The 23,105-nt window shown below is 37.5% G+C and overlaps 1 protein-coding gene across 1 annotated transcript in view; it reads left to right on the top strand.

Moving 5' to 3' along the window:
* ntrk3a (neurotrophic tyrosine kinase, receptor, type 3a) overlaps positions 1-23,105 on the top strand; it is a 272,491-nt gene that overhangs the window by 76,181 nt on the left and 173,205 nt on the right. Inside the window, exon 4 of the mRNA XM_006628882.3 lies at positions 21,028-21,096. Within this exon, the coding sequence (XP_006628945.2) occupies positions 21,028-21,096 (69 nt within the window). The remainder of the gene's footprint in view (positions 1-21,027; positions 21,097-23,105) is intronic.

The raw sequence follows: 23,105 nt of genomic DNA, 5'->3' as shown, positions 1-23,105 counted from the left end.
AATAAAATAAAGATGTTTTTATTCTTAAAGCTAGTGCTGTTAAAAATACCTCCACTTTTTGGTTTTAATGTGATCATGGTTTGTGAGGATCAGGTGACTCTTCTTTTTCTTTCACTTTTGCATTTTGCATACATTTTACATTTGGAAAATAGCAATTTTGGCAATGTACTGTATGTACCATATACTGGCTCCCCATAACTAACTGTAGTGTTAATGTGTGTGGTTATCAAATGAAACACCCTGCAACTCAGACTCAGAGACTGTAACAGTACAATTTGTGCCAACCTCATAAAAACTACTACATTGCTACAGTAATTATATTTTCTAGTAAAAACACCAAGAAGATAAAAAAAGTCATTTAATATTTCTGGGGGTGACTACTATTTCAGGGGAGATTACTCTGAGCGTTACCAATGCACATTTTAAAATGGTTACGTAATATTTTAACAGGTGTTAAGATTATGGCCCTTAATAACTTTGTAACTTGTTTATTTTTTGTATTGATGAAAGGCTTAGTGGTGGGCATATATTGTATTAGTAGCTTTTGGTTTTGTTCCTTTGTCTGATTGACAAGAATGAAATGGCTATTAAGATCTCCATCACAAATTAAGTACTGTTTCACCTGCTTTTACATTTTAATGGAACCCAATGATATACAGTACAGTAAGTGCTTGATGGACAGATAGGGAGTGAAAGTGGCACACAAAGGCCACTACAGAGTAAACTTTATCCCACTTAACAGCAGCCTTTAAGAGTAACGAGATGCTTGTTAAAACCATTACTACATTATCAGTTCCCAAGGCTCTTCTTTCTCTTAATTTCTGCATATGCTTTTAAAATGATGCAACAGAACTACAGTATCTAGATTTTTCTGAACAGTATGACACTCCTGAGCAGTACTGGAGTAATAGTTATGACACAGCAAATGGCGTTTTAAGCTCTTCATCAAGCATGGTTGTTTTAAGACTGTAATCTCTCTGCCAGTGAGCTGGCATCACCCAGAGACAAGCAGGCCACAAAGAGCAACTGAAACACTGGTACCACCTGCCTCCTGAAACCCGATCCAGCTTCAGGAGCTTTGTATTTGCATAGATACCAAGGAATTTCAAGGAATTCCCTGATGTTCCAATCATTCATTCATATTAAACTCATCGGCCAATATGACAGTCCTTAAGCACACAGTCAATTACAAACATATAACATATAAGCCCTAACAAGACAAAGTTTAGTATGTTTATCAAGAATATCTGCATGGTAAATGCTGCTTTATAAATGACTAGTTCTATAGTTTTTGCCCGATGATAGAAGCTGAAACATGTTTTAGGCTAAGTGAGACTGATCAACATCAAATCAGTCAGATTTCCTGGTGGTCTGTTCAGCACACTATGTGTCAAGACACAAATTACAGCCTTATGATATTAGATGCAGTCTTTACAATTTCCTCACGATAGCGTTTATCAGAGTGTCAACTACACTGTAAAAGTACACTCTCAATAACTGTGTAGTAGGACTGTATTAATATACCCTGGTTTAAACCTCAATGACATTGAAGTTGCCATCCCTCTGATGAGAGAATCCACAGTTTGAAATGGGAACTTGGTGATCTAAAATCAGAAATGAATTAAACTGTCATGCAGTACACACTGGCTGCAGCTTCTACTGCTGTACTGGAATTTTTTGTCCATGATTAGTCATGCTGATAAGCTGTTTAATAAGAGTAATGCCCATAGAGTAGGTTTCCACTTTGTTTTAAGGAAAGGTGAGTTTAACAAGAAAAATATTAGTTTGTGTGTAATTATATCAAGGAGACATAATGTGATGCCAAATGGTTCATGATTAATAGAGACTTCTGAAACAAGCATTTTTGCTAAACCATGAGTAGCAGGAATATAATTGCTGGCATACACAGCTAGCTCTAAGGCAATGCTCCTCAGCAAACAAATAAAATGTGATTACATATTAATAACAGATGCCTTGTACAGTCTGTCTCCTTTTAAGTAATTACATTTCTCTTTTAAAAGTAATAGTGTAAAACATGAGTGATAGTGCAATCTTTCTTTTTTCGTTTTACGTTATGTGCTTTATACATTGCAGTTATGATCTTCCGTGGCTCTGAGAACAAGCTCCTTGTGAAAACCTAAAACTAAAGTAACTAAATAAGGTGGTTTTAATCAATCACTCAGCACCATGATGCACGGCATGAGCTTTGATTTCACTTATATTGATCTCAGGTGATACAAAAGATTCACTCTGATTTCTTTTTTGTGAAATAAATGTTGTATGATGATCTATGTTTGGAATAAATACTGTACATCTTGGCCTGCCCACCTAGAAAGGGGCTTTAAAAGGTCACCAGTTTTGGCAAACATCTTTGTTCCTCTGTTTTATTATTCCTTTATTTCAATTGAGAACAAATTCTCATTTAAAACGACAAACCAGAGACTTGGTTGTTCAGCAGGGAATTTACTCAAGCAATCTAACTTCCTCACTTCAGTGTCTTACCTGGGACCTGAACCTGCTTCCTGCTCTCTTTATGCCTAACTGGGATCCAGATGTTCCAGCACTCATGTACAGGATTTAAATTTTGATTTAATTAAACTTAAATAGGTTCAAAGGGACAATGAGACAATAATCACACAGTGGGTTAACATTTACTTTGAACAGAGGAGATTACAAGGGGATTTGATATAAGTATTAAAAATCCTGAAATGTACGGACCAAATTCTCACTCAGTGATAAAACAAGAACCCGAAGGAATAATTGGAATATATCAGTAGGTGCAATTAGAAGTTATTATAGGAGGCTCTTCTTTGTGCACAGTGACCAAGGTGTCAAGAACAAATTAGAATTTTAAGTTTATTAAAGATTTTAATGTCTCTCTGCTAAATTGTCCAGACTTCAGTGGGTAGACAATTATTTCTTCTATATGCACTCACTGGCCAAAATAACCCCCCAGTGAATCAGGTTTGGAAAGGAATCTTGTTCAGAAGGAAAGTGAAGATCATGGCACGTGGAATTAAACGACATGATCCACCATGACCATCAGTTTTCAGCTGGACTGCGATGTAGGAATTATTTTCAGAAAGAGAAAGTCTATGTCTTTTGCCACTCAGGCCGAGGATGCATTGCTGCCTGAAGTTGGGCATTCACCTGAATGAAGGTACAAGACAGTATTACAAAAATGGCAGTGTCTGTCAAGACACTGTCATACGCTTGTAAATCTCAAAGACATTTTTCCCATATTGTATTTCTTTTTTTTTCGATGAGAGAAGAAGAGTGTCTCAAACGTAGCTGTCTGGGATCTAACTGTACCTCACTATCAAACACATTGCTTTCTCAAGTCTGGTTGTTCAAATGACAAATTCAAATTAATATTACTTTCTGAGCCTTTTCAACACACGCATTGCTGACTCCAAATTCACTTTTTAATGGTAGTTTTACATTTGCTAGGAATAAAAAGACTTGTAAACAGAAGCTCAGCATCTAATGACATGTATGGACTTTGTGGATGGCAGATGGGTTGAAGTTGTGTTTTTTCCAGGCTGTTACACAAAGGACGTGGGTGGAAATCAACGTTTTTTCTTTTCAGGTTGTTTCCAAGACGATAATAAATCCATGACACTATTTACAGGTGGAGGTGATGCTAAATCAGTAGGATTATTAATGTGACAATTAGCAACAGACCAGGAGCTCTAATCATTTGTGTCAGGAATGGAACTCATTTGAACAAATAGCTCTATCTAAGTGCTGTTGTTTTTGCTTTAAGAAGCACTATAACAATCATAATTATCACGATAAAAGGTTTAATTGATATAAAGATAATCACGTAATAAGCAGATTAGCATAAGGAGCTGAGTCAGCATGTAGGCTGCAAAGGAATAAACTGAGGTTAATTCCATTCTGAAAAACTGCAGAGTGGAATTAAATGAAAACTGCATTTCTACATTGCATACTTTGTGCCTCTTTGTCTGTACTCAAATTTGTGCTGTTGCAGACCTTGGTGGCACTGTCAACATGTTGGTACCGACGGCTTTGAAAGCTTCGAGTCCTCGAGAGAAGTGGGAAGGTGTAGAGCTGGGAAGATGTTGCTTGTCTTTGCCAAAAGTCAGCCATTAGTCTGCCTTCACCCATGGAGAACTATTGAGCAGAATGTTGCCACATTGGTCCTAGGGAAAGGTGCCATCAGCATTGTAACAACTAAATAATGAAACAGTCAAGATGATGGACACAGCATGTGCTTTGTTGATGACCGAAGAGGACTGCACATCACTGAGCCTCCTCCGAACCAAGGTCTTTTATTAAAAGAAAGAAACATCAACTTGCTTTGGAAGATAAGAGGGAGGGTACTTCCAAGATTAGATTGCAAATTGTTTTTTTCCTAGTTGTCTTCCACTGTCTCTCAGACTTGCCAGCTCTTGGAGGGCACAAGTTGAAAGGGAATAGGGAGGTTAACAAAAAACATTGAGATAATTATCTTGTGATTACAAGATAACACTACCCATAATGCTGAAATGCTGAGATAATTATCATGTGTTCATGAGATAACAACCTTTGCTATATTTAGGCACATGTCCCAGATGACTCAGCATACCTGCAGCCGGTGTGTATTCGGTAGAACAAATTAATTCTTTAATTAAGGATCGGTGTTTGAAGTTTTCTGTGTTGTTGTGATTTGTTAGATTCCATGCTGTGAGAGATTAACAACCTCTGCAGTACTTACATTTGCTCTAAAATAATTAAAATTGCAGAAGTAATTTAGTGCTCCCCCTTGTATCCCCTTCACCAGATTTTAAATGCATATAAGATGGAAAAGATTTCTACAGAACAATTTTTCCTTAAGGAAATTGTGAAGAGACTTCTCATACATTGCTGCAATTAAATCATGCGTTGAATTTTTCTCTTTGCTGACTTCCTAAAGTCATAAAAACCCAACTTGATGAAAGGGTCGTGACTTCCAGGAGTCTGGAAGGTGGAGTAATTGAAGTGCCTCTCTCAGCAAATGTGACTGAGGTGAGGTAGACAGAAGAAATGGCTCATGTGTGCAAGGGCTGGCTACAGTACAGTACATTATCTAAAGTACATTTCTGTTTAAAGGAGTTTCAGACGTAGTGTAGATAAATGAACCAACTAACTCTTCATGGTGGTGAATCAGGTATCTTTTCTGAACACCTGACACCTAAATATTGTACCTGTCATCTATGGTTTTGAATGGTACTTGCTGAAAGTCATGTCATCACTGAGTACTGTTTCAGGACCAACAGTGAAATTGTACCCAGAGGATACAACTAGACATGTTTTTAGGACAGAAAACATTCTGTTTTGCTTTATTGTTGCCAGTGGTTTGATTTTTAACCTTATTTTATTGGCATGATTTATATCATTAATATAATCATATAATCATGATTATATGATTAATATAATCTTTTAATGAGAAGTTTCTTATGGACTTTGGCAGAAAATAGATGTACCTTTAACATTTAAGTATCCACAACAAGGTATTTATAATAGGCTTATTGCTTGCTCCAAAATTATACTGTCCCCCACCATCAAAAGCAAATGATAAATAAGATGAAGTCTGTATTATGAGATCACAAAAGTGACCCCCAAACAGTGCATTGCACCTCAGGTCTGGAATTGTGTAAGATACCTGAATTGTTTTTTTGCTTGAATTTTATTCCAGGTAATTATTTTTTCATGAGAGCTATGTGGCATAATATATAACGAAAAAAATGCAAGACTTTGTTTTATTTCGTATATACAATCAAGCCTAGCAGACGCTTTAGAGCAGATAACAATGAGATTTTTAGAGATATACGAAAACTATTTTAAAAAATATTTCCTAAGTGTTGAGACAGGAAAGTGTTATATTTCCCAACATTGTCAGGATGGAATGCATCTGTTACAGTTGTACTCTATGAAATGAGATGGTTTGAGAAGTTTCATCTCCATTCTCATTTATAACAACTGAAGTACAGTACATTTTGAACTTGCCTGTGTACTTGCATGGTGGATTGGCAATGTCAGAATTTGTACCAATCTGAAACAGTGAAAGAAAAGTCAGATGTGCACAAATATTGCTTAAGCTCTGATAATGTTCAGATGATATGTTTTTGTGTGGGGCACAACGTGTGCCATTGAACAAGGTATCTATCCAAACATGGCCAGATTTCAATCTATGCATTTGAGGTTTCACAGATGTGTCTCCACACAGTTTTCTGGATTTAAAAAAAAAACCCAAGTCTGTGTCATTTTTGTTTTGCTCTTTGTGATGCTGATCCTTTTGTACAAACTTTCATGGTTTCATATTGTCTGAACTAATAGTGTCTTCAGTAAATAATTCATACAAAATCTGCTGCATCCAAAGGATTGAGTTTGTATATCAGCTTGTATTTCTGTTTTCCTAGGATTCTTTTTTCAAAGAAAGCAGCAAATTCTGTAGCTCCGAGATGGTAGAGAAAATAGGGAAACGTGTTATAGAATGAGAGAGTGAGATATCAGGAAGAGGGGAAGGTTACTGGAGAAGTGTGGTCTAGAGAGCGGAGCCCGAGAAACAGTTGAGAAAGGAGCAGTGACCTTGTGGATGTTCTGCTGCAAGACAACTTGACAAATCGAGCTATTTTCTCAGTCAGAGGATCTAACAGTTTTGCACTTTGCTGTGTACCCTGTGTCAGCATTGTGGTACGGTACCTACCACAGCTCTGTGCTTTCTGCGGGTGTCATAATGAAACAGGACCAGAAAAGTGCTTTCTTTACCCCTTCCACTTTCTCTTTTTTAAGTTGAATTTGACAACTCCTTGTATAATTATATAACCCATATTTGCCATATAACCCATTGTTAAATGACACAATGCAGTAAGTTAATCAACTACAGGACCAATGTAGTTGAACGGAGTTCAATGGACAGAACCAATGTTGTCTTCAAGGAGGATTTAGTGGATGAACTACTTGAGAGCTTTTTAAATTTCATTGTTTGTTCTTTATAACACTTGGCCCCCAGATGGAATGTACTGTACATTGGAAAGAAGAAAAGAGCCGACCAAACTGTTATTTATTTTTGTTTAGTAGTTTGTAAAAATGCTTAATTAAAATGTCAGTAGGAGTGAGCTACAATTACTCCAGAGACCCTGAGCAAAAATGCAAAAATGTTGCATATACAAATATTGCTATCAAAATGTATCATGTAATGTGTTATATAAAATAAAGATGATCTTAGATGTTAGTTTTAGAAACCCTTTCAGACACTTAGTTTTTAGCTTGCATTGTTTTCACTTGAGATGAGTGTGCAGGAAATATTTATTTTTTGCGCGGCAGAGCTCAACAAATGATCAGGATTAGGGTGTTACAATACTTTTGCAAACTAATGTGTTTTAGTGTCCTTTTCATGGCAAAGGGAGAAATGGATGCAGGACCACTGCTCAAGCTTGTAGCTCTGACTGAGTTAAATGTGACTGCAGTTCAGCTGAAGTTTTCTATTACATTTTAATTCAAATTTCAGGCCTGATGAAATGGAAGTGGAGCAGAGGGGGAATGACAGTGACAGGCCGTCTCTGGCGGTTTTATAGATTATACGTGTTAGATATTATAAATGGATGTGTCGAGGGACAGGAGATATCTGATGTACTGTATACTCACATATATTAAAAAAGGTACAAACTTTCTATTTCAATGGGGGAAGAAAAAAACGGAGGTCATGCATTTCAGAGCATAAATCAATAACAATTCAGTTGAGTTTGATAAATTTCCTTTGACTCATTTTCATAATACCAATAAATATGGAGTGTTTTCAGTTCATTACAGACAGCTCCTTGCCAGAGGGCAGAAGGTTTTAAAGGAAGAGCAAAGATGACTGTTATTCCCACCTTCTACACAACACTGAATTGCTTTTGTAAGGATAAAATGTATCAATACTGGAGCTGCGCTTTGTTTCCTTTGTAGCTAAATGAAATCTGTCACTCACAGCAGAAGGCTTGGGGGCTTCTAAGACACTGTCAGATATGGTCAAACCATTCTTGGTGAGCAGCTATAGATCTCAAATATCTCTACTTTATTCTTTCTGAAGGGGTCAGCCTTTTATGCGATAACATAGCACTGTATTTTTTTGGAGTTGCTTCTCTGCATCAGTTTGCACTGCTGAGTACTGATACAAATCACTGCAGTACTAGTGCCCTAATATAAAAGATGGTATCTGAAGCATATTGTTACCAGCTTCTGCTGGGACAAGAGCATTACAATACTGGGACCAGGGCAGAAGTGTTGCCTGCAGAAGGACATCAAGGTTAATTTCTGAATGTTGTGCAGGTTTTGTTTGGGAAATGTGAGGATGTGTGCTTGAATCTTAGTGATACACTGTTTATTTTCACACCTATGAATACAAGTGCTGAAGGCTGCATCTCTAATTAGTGTTATACTAACACTCCTTCCTTTCCTTCCTATTGACTTCGCTGATTCATCATCAGTGTAGATGAGGTCCACACCTCTAAAACATTTCTTTGCAAGTGGTGTCTATTTGAATCTATTTTTTTTCTTTTAGTACTGTATGTTGAGACAAAATCTACTTTTTCCTGTTGGAAAGCTATGGTACTTATTTCAGGTGAAGGGGTAAGCATCTACTTACAGATGTACTGAATTGGTTAGAGTATGTGTTAGAATGATGTACCTTTTGGCACATTGATGAAATAGGAATATTCCAACTTTCTGCTACTCCTTTGTTTCCTTCAATATGGGTGTGTATTGAAACAGACATTTCCATTTCCTTATTTAAGAAATATAATTGTGTAGCCAAGCATGCAAGTGTGTGCTGAAATACAAGTGATGTAAGGAAACAACAAAACATTGATTGGAATGTATGAACAGGAAAGACATGTTACCTACTGTATCATCCAGTTTCTATATTTATTCAATACAGAGCTCCAGTAGCTCCTCTGGCACAGCATGCCATCACAGCTCGACTGACTAGCAAGCACATTTCCTGGTGGATATTACTGTCATCACCCTTAAAACCGCAGCTTGTGAAAACGTGAAAACCACACCCTGTCAGAACTGACCAACATTATAACAGCTGATAAAAACAGCAGCCATCACTGTTGACTGTATACAAGCTCCATTTCCTGCTCAATGCATCTCTGCACTCTGCAAGGTAGACGATATTTGATACGCATATTTGTTCTGCATTACCTTTTCTGCTGGTTTATATGATTTCAGAACACTTGCCAAAAACCATGCCTTTTTTCTCCAGGAACAATTTAATTTCCATTAATTACATATTTAAATGTTTCCTGTCAGAGATAAAACCATATACTGTATGCATGGTTTACTTGGACCCTGTCTCATTTAGCAACTAAACTACTGGAAAACCTGTCTGCTACTCATCTTAAATCTGAGAAGACACAGTCAATCTTAATGTCTAAGAAACAGATGATCTTAAGATAGAAATGAATTCTTTTGAAAATACATTCACTGGCCTTAAAAGTAAGAACTCCCATCAGTGAATAATCTCATGGTTTGCTTGAAATCACATTATGTTCTATTTGGTCATTTATTTTGATTATACTCTTATCTAAAGTGACTTAGAGTATGTTTGCACAAATTTACATGGATGGGTACAGTACATTATTGGTGTAAATCTGGGTAAAGGACCTTATTCATAGGTAATAGGTTTATTCCATGCTTAAAAAAAGAAGAAAGAGATCACAACGTTTCGGCCGTGGAGCCTTCTTCAGGTGTGAAGGTTCTTCAGGTTCTTCGCACCTGAAGAAGGCTCCACGGCTGAAACGTTGTCTTCTCTTTCTTCTTTTTTTCAGCATGGAATAAACCTATTACTTGTTCCTTTGCAGCCTACGCATGCTGACGCAGCTACCCACCTGAACTTATTCATAGGTAACCCAGCAGTGTCTCTCCTGGGATATGGCTGGCTGGAGCTCTGACCTCTGCTCCAGACAGCAGCGTTGAGCTCAGTGGAATGTGCAGCTCTCAGCCTCAACAAGAATCTTCCTCCTGGAAGAATGGATTAGAACCAAGCTAAACAGTTTTCTATACTAGTGGAGAAAAGAAAACAAGCTTTGGTGCATCCTCTGACTGTAAGCAAGGAGGTTCTTGGCTGTGGGCAGCTTTACAGATGTGCTTGTAATTTGGAACCGGAAACACTTACTGTAAACTGAAGCTACTGTACCTGCAACTTAAAAAAAACTGAAAACTAGTTACTATTTTCTTATCATAGCACTTACTATTGTTGTAAAAAAACACCTTTTGTAATATTAGTGCAAGAGAGTTCAGTAAATTACACAAAATTTTAATCTGCGAGAAAAAAATGTCTGGACCCCTAACATATAAAAAATATTGATCAGACAAGGGATTAAATTCTATTTCTGCAATGTCGACAACATCTGTTTTGGCAAAATGTTCATCAAGCACTATAATTAAAATAAGATGGTTCAGTATTTTAAAGGTCTGCTCTATAGTATTCACTTTTAAAACAATTTTAGGAGATATTGAGTGACATTCCACAAAGTGGACCAAAGATACTGAGAATAAATTTGCCTAAAAAATTATTATTTGTTTCTAGAATACTAATTAGTCAAGTAGTAATTTTGGCTCTCATGCATATGAAGTCATTCTATGCAGGTGAATGCAGGGTGTAGGATGTCCGCACACTGTGTGACATGCTTGTACCTTAAGTGCATGGTTTTCACAGTAGAGTAACTCCACTTTCTGATGTATACTTGTCCAAATACTGGTTTCAATGCAAAACTAAAGTACTGTATACAGAACAGTCACTTTAATACAGAAGAACATTAGTTAGAGAAAAAAGAACAGTTGTATTATACAGTAGCTACTAGTTTCTGAAAAATGGAATCTGATTGCAGTAGTTCATTGCCTGTAAGTGACTCATTACTGCCAACCACTGGCTGTGAGAGATGTGCAGCCATCTGAGACATACTGTGAAGTGACAGAAACATGATAAATATTATACATAATAGTAGCAAAACATCCTTTTTTTTCACCCATCAAATGTAAAGTACAGTTTTTGTCATTGTTGTTTAGTGACCCTCAAGGCTAATGGAGCCCCCTGATTAATAATAATCTCTGAAAAATGTTTAGGCTTTAATAGATTGAAATCCAGAGTAACATGAGACAATATTCTGAGAGTATTCACACATGAGATCACTAACTCAAGGAAGGATAATGTCATGAAACTTGTAGTTTAGGGGGTTATTGAGAAGGTCTTAGACAAAATGAGGCCAGCAAGGCTGTCTGACTCTAGACCCTGTGAATACTGTTTAATGGTGCTGAAATGGCTCTGTGGCTAAGGATCTGTGCCTGTGACTGGAAGGTTGCCAGTTCAAATCCCGCAGCCGGCAGAGGAATCCTACTCCGTTGGGCCCCTGAGCAAGGCCCTTAACCTCAACTGCTCCAGGGGTGCTGTACAATGGCTGACCCTGTGCTCTGGCCCCAGGCTTCTCTCCCTGTCTGTGTGTCTGTGTCTCATGGAGAAAAGCTGGGGTATGTGAAAAGATGAATTCCTAATGCAAGAAATTGTATAGGGCTAATAAAGAAACATTATCATTATAAAGAACATGCTGCAAAATGAAAGCTTGGAACAGTCCTGAATAGTGACTAAGGCTACCTTTGCAATACTCCTACTCAGCAACAAAGCCACGCAGGGGCTCCCCTATTTGTACTCCTACTGGCAGTGGGCAGCAAAAGATGATATGTGGAGTCCTTCCCTGATGGTAACCAAGCTGTATTTCCTTAAAGAGACAGCTCCTGGATCATCTTGTTAATATCGGCCCAGATACAACAGCTGATTGTAGCTGATACATGTTAACAGCACCAAGCCAGCAAAACATCTTCTCTATTTGGTTGACTTTCTTAGAAGGTCAAAAATGTTTCTAGTGATTCGGTTTAGGCTGAATCCTCTCCCTCATATTTATCAGTGCAATTTTCCAGGTGTCAGTGTGTGTACACTGTATAGGCCTGCTTAAATTTGATGATGTGTTAAAATGCCAAGCGTGCTGCTCTTAGCTCAGCGACTCTTTTCCACACACCATAAAGATGTTAACCACTAGCGATCACATTATCCCTCCTGGACATTTTTCCCTTCTTTTTAACTGTGATTAAATAATTACCCCAATCTAAATTTGTACTGAGAGAGAGAGGAAAAGGGATGTGGAAAAAATAGAACATTATTTGAAGAAAGGAAAAATAAAATATAAAATGATAAATGTCATTATTGTTTATCGCTAAGGCTCTGTTACTCACTGTCTTTCTTGTCTTGTATTCACGCGTCTTGAGAAAAGGTTTGCTGCTGAAATGTGACTTTTTCTTTTTATAATAATTCTTTTTTAAACATTCTACTTAAAATATAATTTGTGGAAATAAAAATGGCAAGTCATTTAATAAGACAATTAAAAGGAGAAATCCTGAAATTCACCAAAGGTCATCACTTTGTTTGGCTCCAGTCCCCACAGGCAGCTTATTAAAGTCCATAAGAAAAGTCTCTCCTGACAATGAAAAGTATTCATCTCTCAATTTAATGAAGGAATTATAGCTCTACCAAGCTGTGGTCTATGTATTGTTAATAGTCTATTGTGATGTAATTTCATCAGTCATATGCAAAGGAAATACATCATTCTAGAAATCCTATCTACTGTATCTACAGTATGTGCATATGCTTCAAATAAAAAACATAACAAAATTACAAAAAATGTTCATCATAATGGACTTTTTTGCCTGCATATCATAATTACTTTTTAAACACTGTCTTAGTATAGGGTTACAATGATCAACCTACTGTATTTCTGTTTTCAGTAACAACCTATGGTATGATATAGCTGGGTCACCTAGAGTGCAATGGGCTGACATTATTAATATTTCTCGTAATTAGCTAATTTGATGCTCTTTCTCTTTACCTGTCAAGGGTTATTAGTTTCTTTACACCACTTTACACAGTTCTTTTCTCAATGTGCACCTTTGAGGACGCACTCTGAGTACAGGGTTCTTACAGAGCTTGGAACTGGAAAATTGTGGTTTTCCTTTTTTTTCCTTATTATTATTCGGCACAATACAGTATGCATGTACGTACAAGAATGACAGTTGTGAGCTGTAGATTTTAAATATTTTAAATTGGGCTAGCTAGCTGGATCATGGAAGGGTTTCATGCTAGCAGAGTTTTTTCAGAAAGACCTTGTTTATTTCAGCAGTGAACTGTTGCCCTGCCTTTAGTAAACAATAACTTAATTGTGTGGGTTACATTTCAGTATAGGGGCTGTATATTCATACACAAACCCTTTTTATCTCATATTACATGAAGAGAACATTAATATGTTAACTATGTCCAACAGTACCTTATAGTAAGTGACTCTTGCTAACAATTAGTTGCATGTTTGTTAACAGTAGTCAGATTTTTGACAGGTTTAGTCAGATTTATTACTACTTTGTTTATGGCTACTTCACTTCATAACTGTGTGCTATACACCTAGGAAGAAATGTTACTGTTATTTGACAATTTATTTTCTCACTGCTGACTTATTTTAAAATTATAAAAATAAATTATTATTGTGTCTAATATGTGAAAGGTAGGGTTTTTTAGCACACAAACAGCCTGAGGAGATGAGTATTTTATGTGAAGCATATGTATGTGAGGAATTGTGCTTTGAGTATGTTCTTTAACTCTTTAATGTTTGACTGTATGATATATTGTATGTACTAAAGACTTATAATTTAGGATTAACGCATACTGTATGTGTTTCCAGTTCTTTGTTTGTGTTTGCTTCTGGTTCTGAAGGTTAGAAAGGCTGGTTGGGTGTGGTTTTATGCCCATGTGCTGTTTCCTCTACAGAGTTTAAATCAGGTGTCATACAACCTTATAAATACTGAATATAAGGACATTTTTAGGTCCTGTTTAGAAAGGATAACTACACTCTGCTCTGTTGCCCCTTGGTCCCTGCAATTTAACATCCATGGTGTACAGGTAGAACAACGTGTCAGGATTCAACCATTTGTTCCATTTTTTGCTGGTGCAAAACAGAAGGAACAAAGGAGAATCTAATGTAGTCAAGGAGTCTCACCTGTTTTCCGGTGAGGTGACTCACCGATGGAAAAAAGATGCTTCTCTTGTCCTAGAGCCATTTTGACCTGTTTGTGGGTTGATTTATTCTCTGTGTCGCTAATTTTTTATTTTAATTTTAATAATTGGAAGCTCTAGGTCTTCGGGCATGTGTCACATTTGATGGCTGGTTATTATTTATTTTTTCTCCAAATCCAATTTTAGCTGACATTTCTGCTCACTGTAGCAAAGAGTGACCTTTCAAAAGGACACTTCTCACAGATAGCATGAAAGCAGACTGGAGCTCCTCTTTCAAACTGCTGTTTTTATTTCTCCTGCCTGCTTAACTGTTACAGTTTCAACCTTCTACATAACAGGAGAGAATCATCATGAGACCGTCACATTGCTGGCTCTAGAACAGCCTGTGCTTGTTGATGCGCCTGATGCACCTTTAATTTTTTCCATTCATTTCTTATGTCAAGAGCTCTTACTAGTTAAATACTTAATCTGTCCATGATCATTGCTCTTATTCATTGAACCTCGCAAAATACCTTGATTAAAAAAAGTCTACATGTTCTAGAGTAACTTGTGTGAAGAGGCAGTAATTTCCCTGTTCATGTTAATATGGTCTATTATCACCCACCTTGACCCCTTGACTCCACCAGTGCTCTTTTCCAGAGTATCCAATGTCTTTGTTCTCTGGACTGGAGGGTTGCAGGTTTGAATCCTGGCAGGGATGTTAGTTTTGTACCATAGAACACATATAAACAGTTCTCCATGTTGTCATTGTAAAAGAGAATTTGTTCTCAACTCACATGGAAAAAGAAAGACATAAAGGCTACATTCACTCTCATGCTCCCTATTTCATAGATCCCATTACAAAGCCTTTTGGTTCCCTCTATTTCTATTGCTGCAGGTCTAATAGTGTGTTCTGTCTATTCTGGAATGTGAGTGGCTTTTCTAAAGCAGTAAACATGCCTGCCTTCTTCCTGACTTAAAAGAAGTACAATGAAAACAGCAATAATAATTGCAGCTGAAGACAGGTTAGAACAAGTTGTTCGGGTGACTAGGATTTAAGCAACAGAGCCCATGCGAAAGTAAGCACATTTAATTTGAGACTGTCGAATGCATTTCCACTATTTTATCTGTACTTCATGAAATGGCAAACCATTAGGAGTTATTTAAACAACAATAAGAAAGCAATAATCTATAAAACAAATTGCAAAGGGATTGAGCAGAGTTCTTTCTCTAAATGTCATGGTAATGACATATTTACAGCTATAGCTAATGATTGGATTCTACAAACAGTTAAAGAATATCTGATTGGGAAATAGCTCAGTCAGGCTTTGGTGAAAATGTTTGCTGGAGTGAAAACACAAGGTTTTCCGGAGACCAATATGGAAAAAGTTTGATGTGACATTTGGAAAAATGTGTGTCCCAGATTATAGGTCATAATTGTTCTTAGCTACACAATTGTGATTAAATTGAATGTATTGGTAATAGTAAATGATTGACTTATTTTTATATTATTATTGCACTCATAAATTAAGGAAGCTGCCTGTCAAAACAGGCAAGAGTTAAAGGCACGTTGAAATACCAAGTTGAGGAAACTCACTTATTTTCTTAGCTTTATTTTCTTCTCCTGCATTATTCGCCTTGACTAAAGTGCTGGTTGAGCTAGAAGTGCCCTTACAGACTTGCCAAAGTCAAGCCTTCATTATATGCTACACAAAGCCTCTAAAAATAGGTCAGCTGAGTTTCCTGTCTTGCCATTTTAGTGTATTTCCATGAATGAATGCATTTACATAGTCTTTCATCACACTCGGGCACTTTGTTTTATCCATTTTTTCTGTAAATCTGAAGCTGTAGAACCACGAAGAGCGTAGTGTCTGCAAATGGCTGTATTAAGTTCAATAATTTGATTTTTTTTCTCAATGTTGTTACCATTGTAGTTGGAAAGTTCAGGTAATTTTCAACAGACATAAACACAAAATAACTAATTCCCTATCTGTTGAAGGTCTACTCCATGATGTGCGCATGGGTCTGCAGGAAGCCATTTAAAACGGTTTGTGGAAATCCAGGAGGTGGGCTCATAACTCCTGCTGGTATAATGTATTATACAGTAGGCATCTAACAGTCCAAAAATTGTCTGTTGCTTTATTTATTGCTTTTCCTTAAACACTCTCTTTTTTGTTCATGTGTCGCATTTACATGTCCAGAGCACCATCATATTAGGATCCACAGCAGCTCTGACAAGAAACAAAATTCATGACAAAATGCCAAGCCAAGAGTTGAGCAAACACCGCACTGCCACCTGGTGTAAAAGCCATGTCTTCTGCTGGCACCTTCAAGCAACTGAATTCCTTTGGGGTTGAATGGGAGGAGAAATGCAGGGACTTGACACAAGATCCTCATGAGAAATTTTTGACATTGTTTGCCTAGAGGACTTTCAATGATGAGATAAGGACCCATTGATGCCAGAGGAAACTAAGATGACATTTATTTAGGGCTCAGATTAGATGCTATTTCCTTGGATCAAGAGTCACTTTTTTTCTGGATTTAACCTCCCGTTCATGTTGTTGAAGCAGATTCCTTGGGAAGGTTAAAAAAAAGGTTAGATGACAGTATCAAAATAAATAAGATAATAGCCCAAGATCCCTTCTGTCATTTGTAATCTTTCTTATGTTCTTACAGTATGTATGTGGTAGTTTGGCTTTGTGGCAGAAGTGTCTTAACAAGGCTGATATTTATACAGGCATGGAATTGCTAGGTGGAAACAGGATCACGTTTGAAGGTGCAGATTATAAAATATTAGGAATGTGAGCTGTGCATGCATTTCAAATGCACTTCTGAAAGCAGGCATTGTAGAGCATCATCCCCATAGTGCAATTCACAACAGATCCTTAACTTTAATTGTGTTTAACTAAAATGTTTTGATGCCCATCTTCAAGCTCTGTGAAGGAGCTTGTCAGATATGATAGTACAGTAGTTTCTAAAGTGTTCTTATCTCTGTATCAGGGTGTCTTCCACTTAATGTAAACATAAGTGCTTCTCTGCTGTATGCTTTGAACATCTTTTGGCCATCCGATTAGATTTCAAGCAAAGACCTGATGTTGTGAACTTTTTATTTCAGTTTGATGTACTTAATACAATGAATGCAAGAGAAGATGCCCCACCTACCACATACTGTACAAACGCCCTAGCACAATGCAGCACCTCCTGTTCATAAAAAGAGAACCATGATGGTATTCTATGAGTTTTAAAACATTTAGTTCTAAACTCCCATTAAGCCTAAATTAGTTCAGTTCACAAAATAATTAGATCAAACAAATGATTCAGAGTTTAGATTAAATGAAAATTAAAAGATAGTGTGAACTTGTCGCTTTTGGGAAAAAGTTCTCCTTAGTTTTACTCAAGTGCCTATTCATCAAAGTCAACACCAACTCATGGGAAAAGGGATCACTGCTATTCCTTAAGGTGTTTCACGCACACGGACTCTAGCACTTCAAGGAAGTCATTTGAAGAAAAATGATGTATCGATTTTTCCTCTGCATCTGTGTTTGATCAACTGGCATCACTTACAGTATATCACATCAAACACTTGATGCCGCTAGTTTTTTTCCAGAAATGACTCCTTAAGTGTCCAGTTCATTTGCTCCTTGACCAGCTGAAAAAATCAAAGATAAAGAGAAGACAAGCAGCCCCACTGGAGTGTAGCTCACAACTGAAGAAGGCTCCATGGCCAAAACGTTGTGTTTTCTTTCTTCTCTTTTCAGCATGCAATAAACCTATTACTTGTTCCTCCACTGGAGTGAAGTCTAATATCAACTTATCATTTTGAAGTGTTCTTCAAATTTCTGGGGCACAATTGGTGTACAACTTTGCATTTTATTGAAAAGTAAAAATAATACACACATCAGAAAGCTAAGATTAATGTACTGTATGTGGGCACCCCATTACGTGTCCTTCCATCATTTCCTATCTTGTGATAACGACGTTCCAAGAGAGTTGTTATGGAGTACTCTGTAAAGAGTATCTGAATCTGAGGAAATGTGTCAGGAAATGAAAATATTGGAGGGTTATCAACCTTTTTTTGCCATGGAAACTGGGAAAGAGGCTGGATTTTCCTTTCCTACATTGTGGGAAAAACCAAAAGAAAGATGATGCCTGATGTTCTGCAGAGCAGGAAAAGACAACTTGGAGAAGTATTTCATGAAAATATTTAAATATTTTGATTTGAAGAATCAGCTTTTTAGAGATAATGTGCCTGTTCTGCCTGTTGAGTGGGGCATTTAGTAGCATAATCTAAGGACATCTCCCCAAGAAGAAGACAAGCAAAAATAAGTAAAGAATCAAATGCATTAAATACATACATACATAAATAATACACATTTAGTTCTGTCGTCCAGTAAATTATGTAATTAATAGATGCAATATTTTTTTTTACCTTTGGAGTTTTCAGAGTTTCTTAGTGCATCTGAGGTTCAGACCAAGGCAAGGCTTGTTAGGCCAGCCTCCTAGTCTCCATGTTGGCTGTGATAATGTGATGGTGAAGAAGGGTGCTGCCAGCCCTAGTGTGTGTGAAGGGTAATTGAATCTTATCATTAAGCCGAATTAGTGACACTGACTTGCTCCGGGGCTGAGGAAGCCCGAAGGACACTGGAAGGATAATAGGCTCTGGCTCATGTTGTTATGTTCTTACTTAATATTCACAAACCAGAGACAGAGGACATAATCTTCCGTGGTTGTTACCTGTTTACCTGCGTTTCAGTCATCAGTCATCGTCTTTGAACAAGATACCTTACTATTCTAATACGGTATAGTTCTTAATTTGATATTGCGTAAAAGACCCCCTTTTCTCTTTGTAAAACATCTCATTTGAAAAACCAGGGGCCAGTTGATCATTCACACCAGCATTAACCCCTATAGTACAGATGTCTGTGGTCTGACCATGTCACAGGCTGACTTTCACCAGGATTCCCAAAGTCGGTTATGCACAAGGACACATGTATAACCAGTATCTCGTGAGTCAGTCTGAAATTTCTTGGACTCTTGGGATCTACTGGACCAAAAAACCCTCCATGCTTCTTGTAAGAGAGAGAGACCATCCCTCCTCTCACTGCAGAGTCACTGCGGGTCACTGTACAGGCCTCCAGGCTCCCTTCGCAGGACCCAGGCGGCCCAGTCTGAGACACAGCAGGTGATGCTGAAAGATCCAAACAAGCAATGAAGTTTTTGCAGCAGCTCCGTGGGTCACCCATGTTCCCCATCCTCTGCCTTTCCTGCTCTTCCTTCAGGCAGGCGAGTTATGCCAAGCAAATTCCCAATACTCCATATTAGAGTATTTTCAAGAAATTACAAGAGTAATTCCCAGAATGTTTAGTAAAACCACTTGCCGTAATCATTATAAAACTGGTAAATTGTTAAAACTGAATGGGGAATCTGATTTTCTCACCGTGTTCCTCAGCCTCACTGAAACAGCACATTCATGCTCGAGGAAAGACAACAGAAACCTCACTGTACGGGCTTATTTCTTATCTTTAACTCAAGAAAGTACTTCAGCTCAAATCACATTTAAATTTTACTATAAGCTAGAACAATGTGTGTCATGGTCCTGAAACAGCTGCTGTCACGTTAAGTTCCTGCTCATTTTATTTTTACTGTGTTTTGTCTACTGAAGACAAAGAAAATGCATTGTAGTTGTTAAGGCATCACAGAAATCTTTGTATTTATTTGCAACATCAGAAAATGGTTTCATCTTTTATGAAAAGATACTATGAGGCTTAATGTGGCAGAAAAGGTATAATATGAGAGATACAAGAGACACATTTTAAAGAGGTGTGTGTTTTGCACAAAACACCAAGAACATTAGTATTGTTGTCATCTTCTTTTGGGGAGGAATTTGAATGTATTCAGATTAGGTAAAGATTAGGTGATGTTAAGTCTGCTAGAGCCTCTCATGCATGAGTGACAACCAGACAGGCTGGGGATCCTTTCCCACTGCAGGAGCAGCCAATCCCCACAGCACAGCCTCCCAGAGACAGGTCATGCATCGCAAAAAAAAAAAAAATCACCCCATGGGGGTAATTAAATATAATAAAACATAATGGAAAGTATTGATTTTCTGTCAACACGACCTGACAAGATCTAAGAAGGGCAGTGTCAGGGTATTAAGTGATCTAAGCATTCAATAAATATTGATAATAAGGGCTGTTTGTCAGGATGCAGGGGTTTTGTTTCACCCTCTGTGAGTGCTGGTGCTCTTGGTGGCAGATGCTGAGGGCTGCTTCTGCACTCTGCTGGCTTCTTGATGTTCGCTCTGCCAGCCTGTGTTCAGAACCAGTCGGGTGCAGGGACTCACCCTCTTGTTCATTAGTCTGGAGATGGTGTTGCTCCATCTCTGGTGGAGCTTTGATGCATTCTGTATTTCCAGTCCAATTCAAAAACAGGGCTACAGTATACTGTATGCCATGTGCGTCTTACAGAAACAAATCACTGAATTATTAAACAAAAAAGTTACAGCAAAATAGTATTTAAGCTCTTGTGTTTTGTGTTTGCTGCGACTGAAACAATGACCATTAATTACTGGCTCCATGTGTAAGTGACACTTCCACAAAATTTCAGTTGAGGCTCCACAGCTGAAACATTGTGTTTCTTTTCTTCTCTTTTCAGCATGGAATAAACCTTTACTTGTTCTTTTGCAGCCTACGCATGTTGACGCAGCTCTCTATCTGAACTATTTCCACAGTAATGCTTTCTAAAGTAGTGTGAGCATTAGATTCACTATCTGTTTCCCATTCATCCCTCTTTGGAGTGGATTTTCTATCTTTGAAGACTTTAAATCTTGATCAGATCTTTGGTTTTAAAATGACTGTGTTCCTGATACTGGTTGTACTGGTTGTAATTTCCTGCTGACTTACTGTATTTACTTCATTTACTGGCCAGAACAAAAACAATCCAGCATCTCTTTTTTTTCTTTACAGAAACCTGTCCAAGAACCCACTGGTGACTCTCACATGGCAGCTTTTCCAGAACCTTCAACTCTCTGAACTGTAAGTTCACAAACACAAACACCATCCCCATTTCATCTCTCAGACAAAACTCTTCATGTTCTCACAGAATAACACAGAAGGAGCCCTTCCATTCACACGGGCATTTCCTTTAGTGTGAAATTGTGTTGAATTAAAGTAAAAATATTGAAGGTGTAAATATCACCTTGTCCGAAATTGACATTATTGAACCTTGAGAGGTTCTTACTGAGTTATGTTGAAGACTGCTGTTGAAGAAAACTGCTGTCTTTCATGCCCTGCTGGGATACCCCTGGTCTAGCATTAAACCACTCCAAAAGCCTACCAATAGACAAGTGCAGACCAGGAGAAACTTGATGTTTTTTGGAGTATTTAGAGCACCAACAGTAAGAAGGTGCTTCAACAGTGCCCATTCATCAATTTCCCTACAGGATTAATAAAGTATTATCTATCTATCTATTCTAAAATTTTAATACAATCCAAGTAGCACAGGGTGCCCAGCGTCATTGCAGAACGTATGATTGCAGTTAGCTTTTTGTCATCATTCACCAGTTGATAAATAGCCTAGACAAACTGAAATTAAATTAAGTCTCTATAATGACCCTGCACATGGTATATGCTGTGATTCGCGAGAAATATAAAATAGTAGCTGTGCGAGGAGAAAGAGGACTGATATAAGAGACCCAACCAGATGTTTAACTGTGCTAATACATTGCTGAACATGGCCGCAGGTGTGTGTCAATTCAGACAGCCCGCCGCAGGTGTGTGTCAATTCGGATAGCCTCAAGGATTTGCAGGGGGTTGATACAAAATCTGCTAAAATGAATGAAATTTTGGACAAGAGAGGCTAATCAACCAAAGGGAAAGACAGTAGATGTCATATCTTGTGCAAAGGTCACTAAGTATCTCTGTGGAGATCTGTGAACATCTTTATTATATGACATCATAATACAAATCATAGCATGTGAATTTGATAAAAGCACATAAAACAGTGGATTAGTGGCAGTGGATTTTGAGTGCCTTGACTGTCTTTGAGTATATAATGAAAATGTTTAATTCTGTGGTGAGATTTGTGGTGAGATGACCTTGAGATCTCAAAATTAATTTAAAATGATTTTGTTTTTTATTTAAAAGGATGGATGACTCAAGGAAGAAAGAGGGAATTCTAGTCTCCTTAACTTGCATACCTTTAATGATGCTTCTCATCTACAGTAGCTGTTCCTGGAGAGAAAAGTTATATTAGTGGCAAAATCTGCATTTGTAAAGGACTGTCACCATGTGGAAGGTGCTACAATAATGGCGTGTGTATTTTTAAATTCCGAGCTCTGTAATGGGATATTTTAAGACACTGAAGCAGGGCAGCTCCGCAGAGAGGATCCAAAGAGTTCTTTCCCATATCAGGAGAGGTAGAAGAAATGAGGACTTTGGATTGGCTGGAAAGAAGATGTATCCCACACCTTACATTTAATCTCCCTCCTGTTCTTTGTATATAGTGGTTTATGATGAAAATGATTATTCATTTGACTGAAACTTTTTTTGTTTGTTAGTTACCTAATATTTTTCTTTTTTTCTTGACCCACAGTAATATGTCAGGTTTGCTGGTGAATAAGCTTGTGAAAAATTAGAATAATGTTAAGGATCACTCAGATGTTTTACTGCAGTGACTGCAGTGAGAACTGGCTTCTAATGTTGTTCGTGCTGTTCATTAGTTTTAGCCTGAGGTCAGGATAAACAGTGTATATCGATCAATCCATCTAATCTACGCTGTACTAACACTCAATGTCTGAAAAGCTGTCATTTTTAGAAAAGTTTTAGAAAATGTATGTATTTAAAGTAAATTTCATAGATGCCACTTGAAATTAAAGCTAATTGAACAAGAGGTAAGTTAATTAAAGGGGCAATAACAGCAGACACTGGCTTGAGTTCATGCCTTGAAGTTAGTGGTATTATATGGGTGGACAAATGCACAAAATGCACACATACAGTATGCCACAAAAATATTAGTACCAGTATATGGGCTTAAGCTATCATAC

The sequence above is a fragment of the Lepisosteus oculatus genome, chromosome 5 (assembly GCF_040954835.1).
Source record: "Lepisosteus oculatus isolate fLepOcu1 chromosome 5, fLepOcu1.hap2, whole genome shotgun sequence".
NCBI classification, from domain to species: domain Eukaryota; kingdom Metazoa; phylum Chordata; class Actinopteri; order Semionotiformes; family Lepisosteidae; genus Lepisosteus; species Lepisosteus oculatus.
Note: the sequence above shows the minus strand (reverse complement) of the source record. Positions and strands in the feature narration are given on the sequence as shown.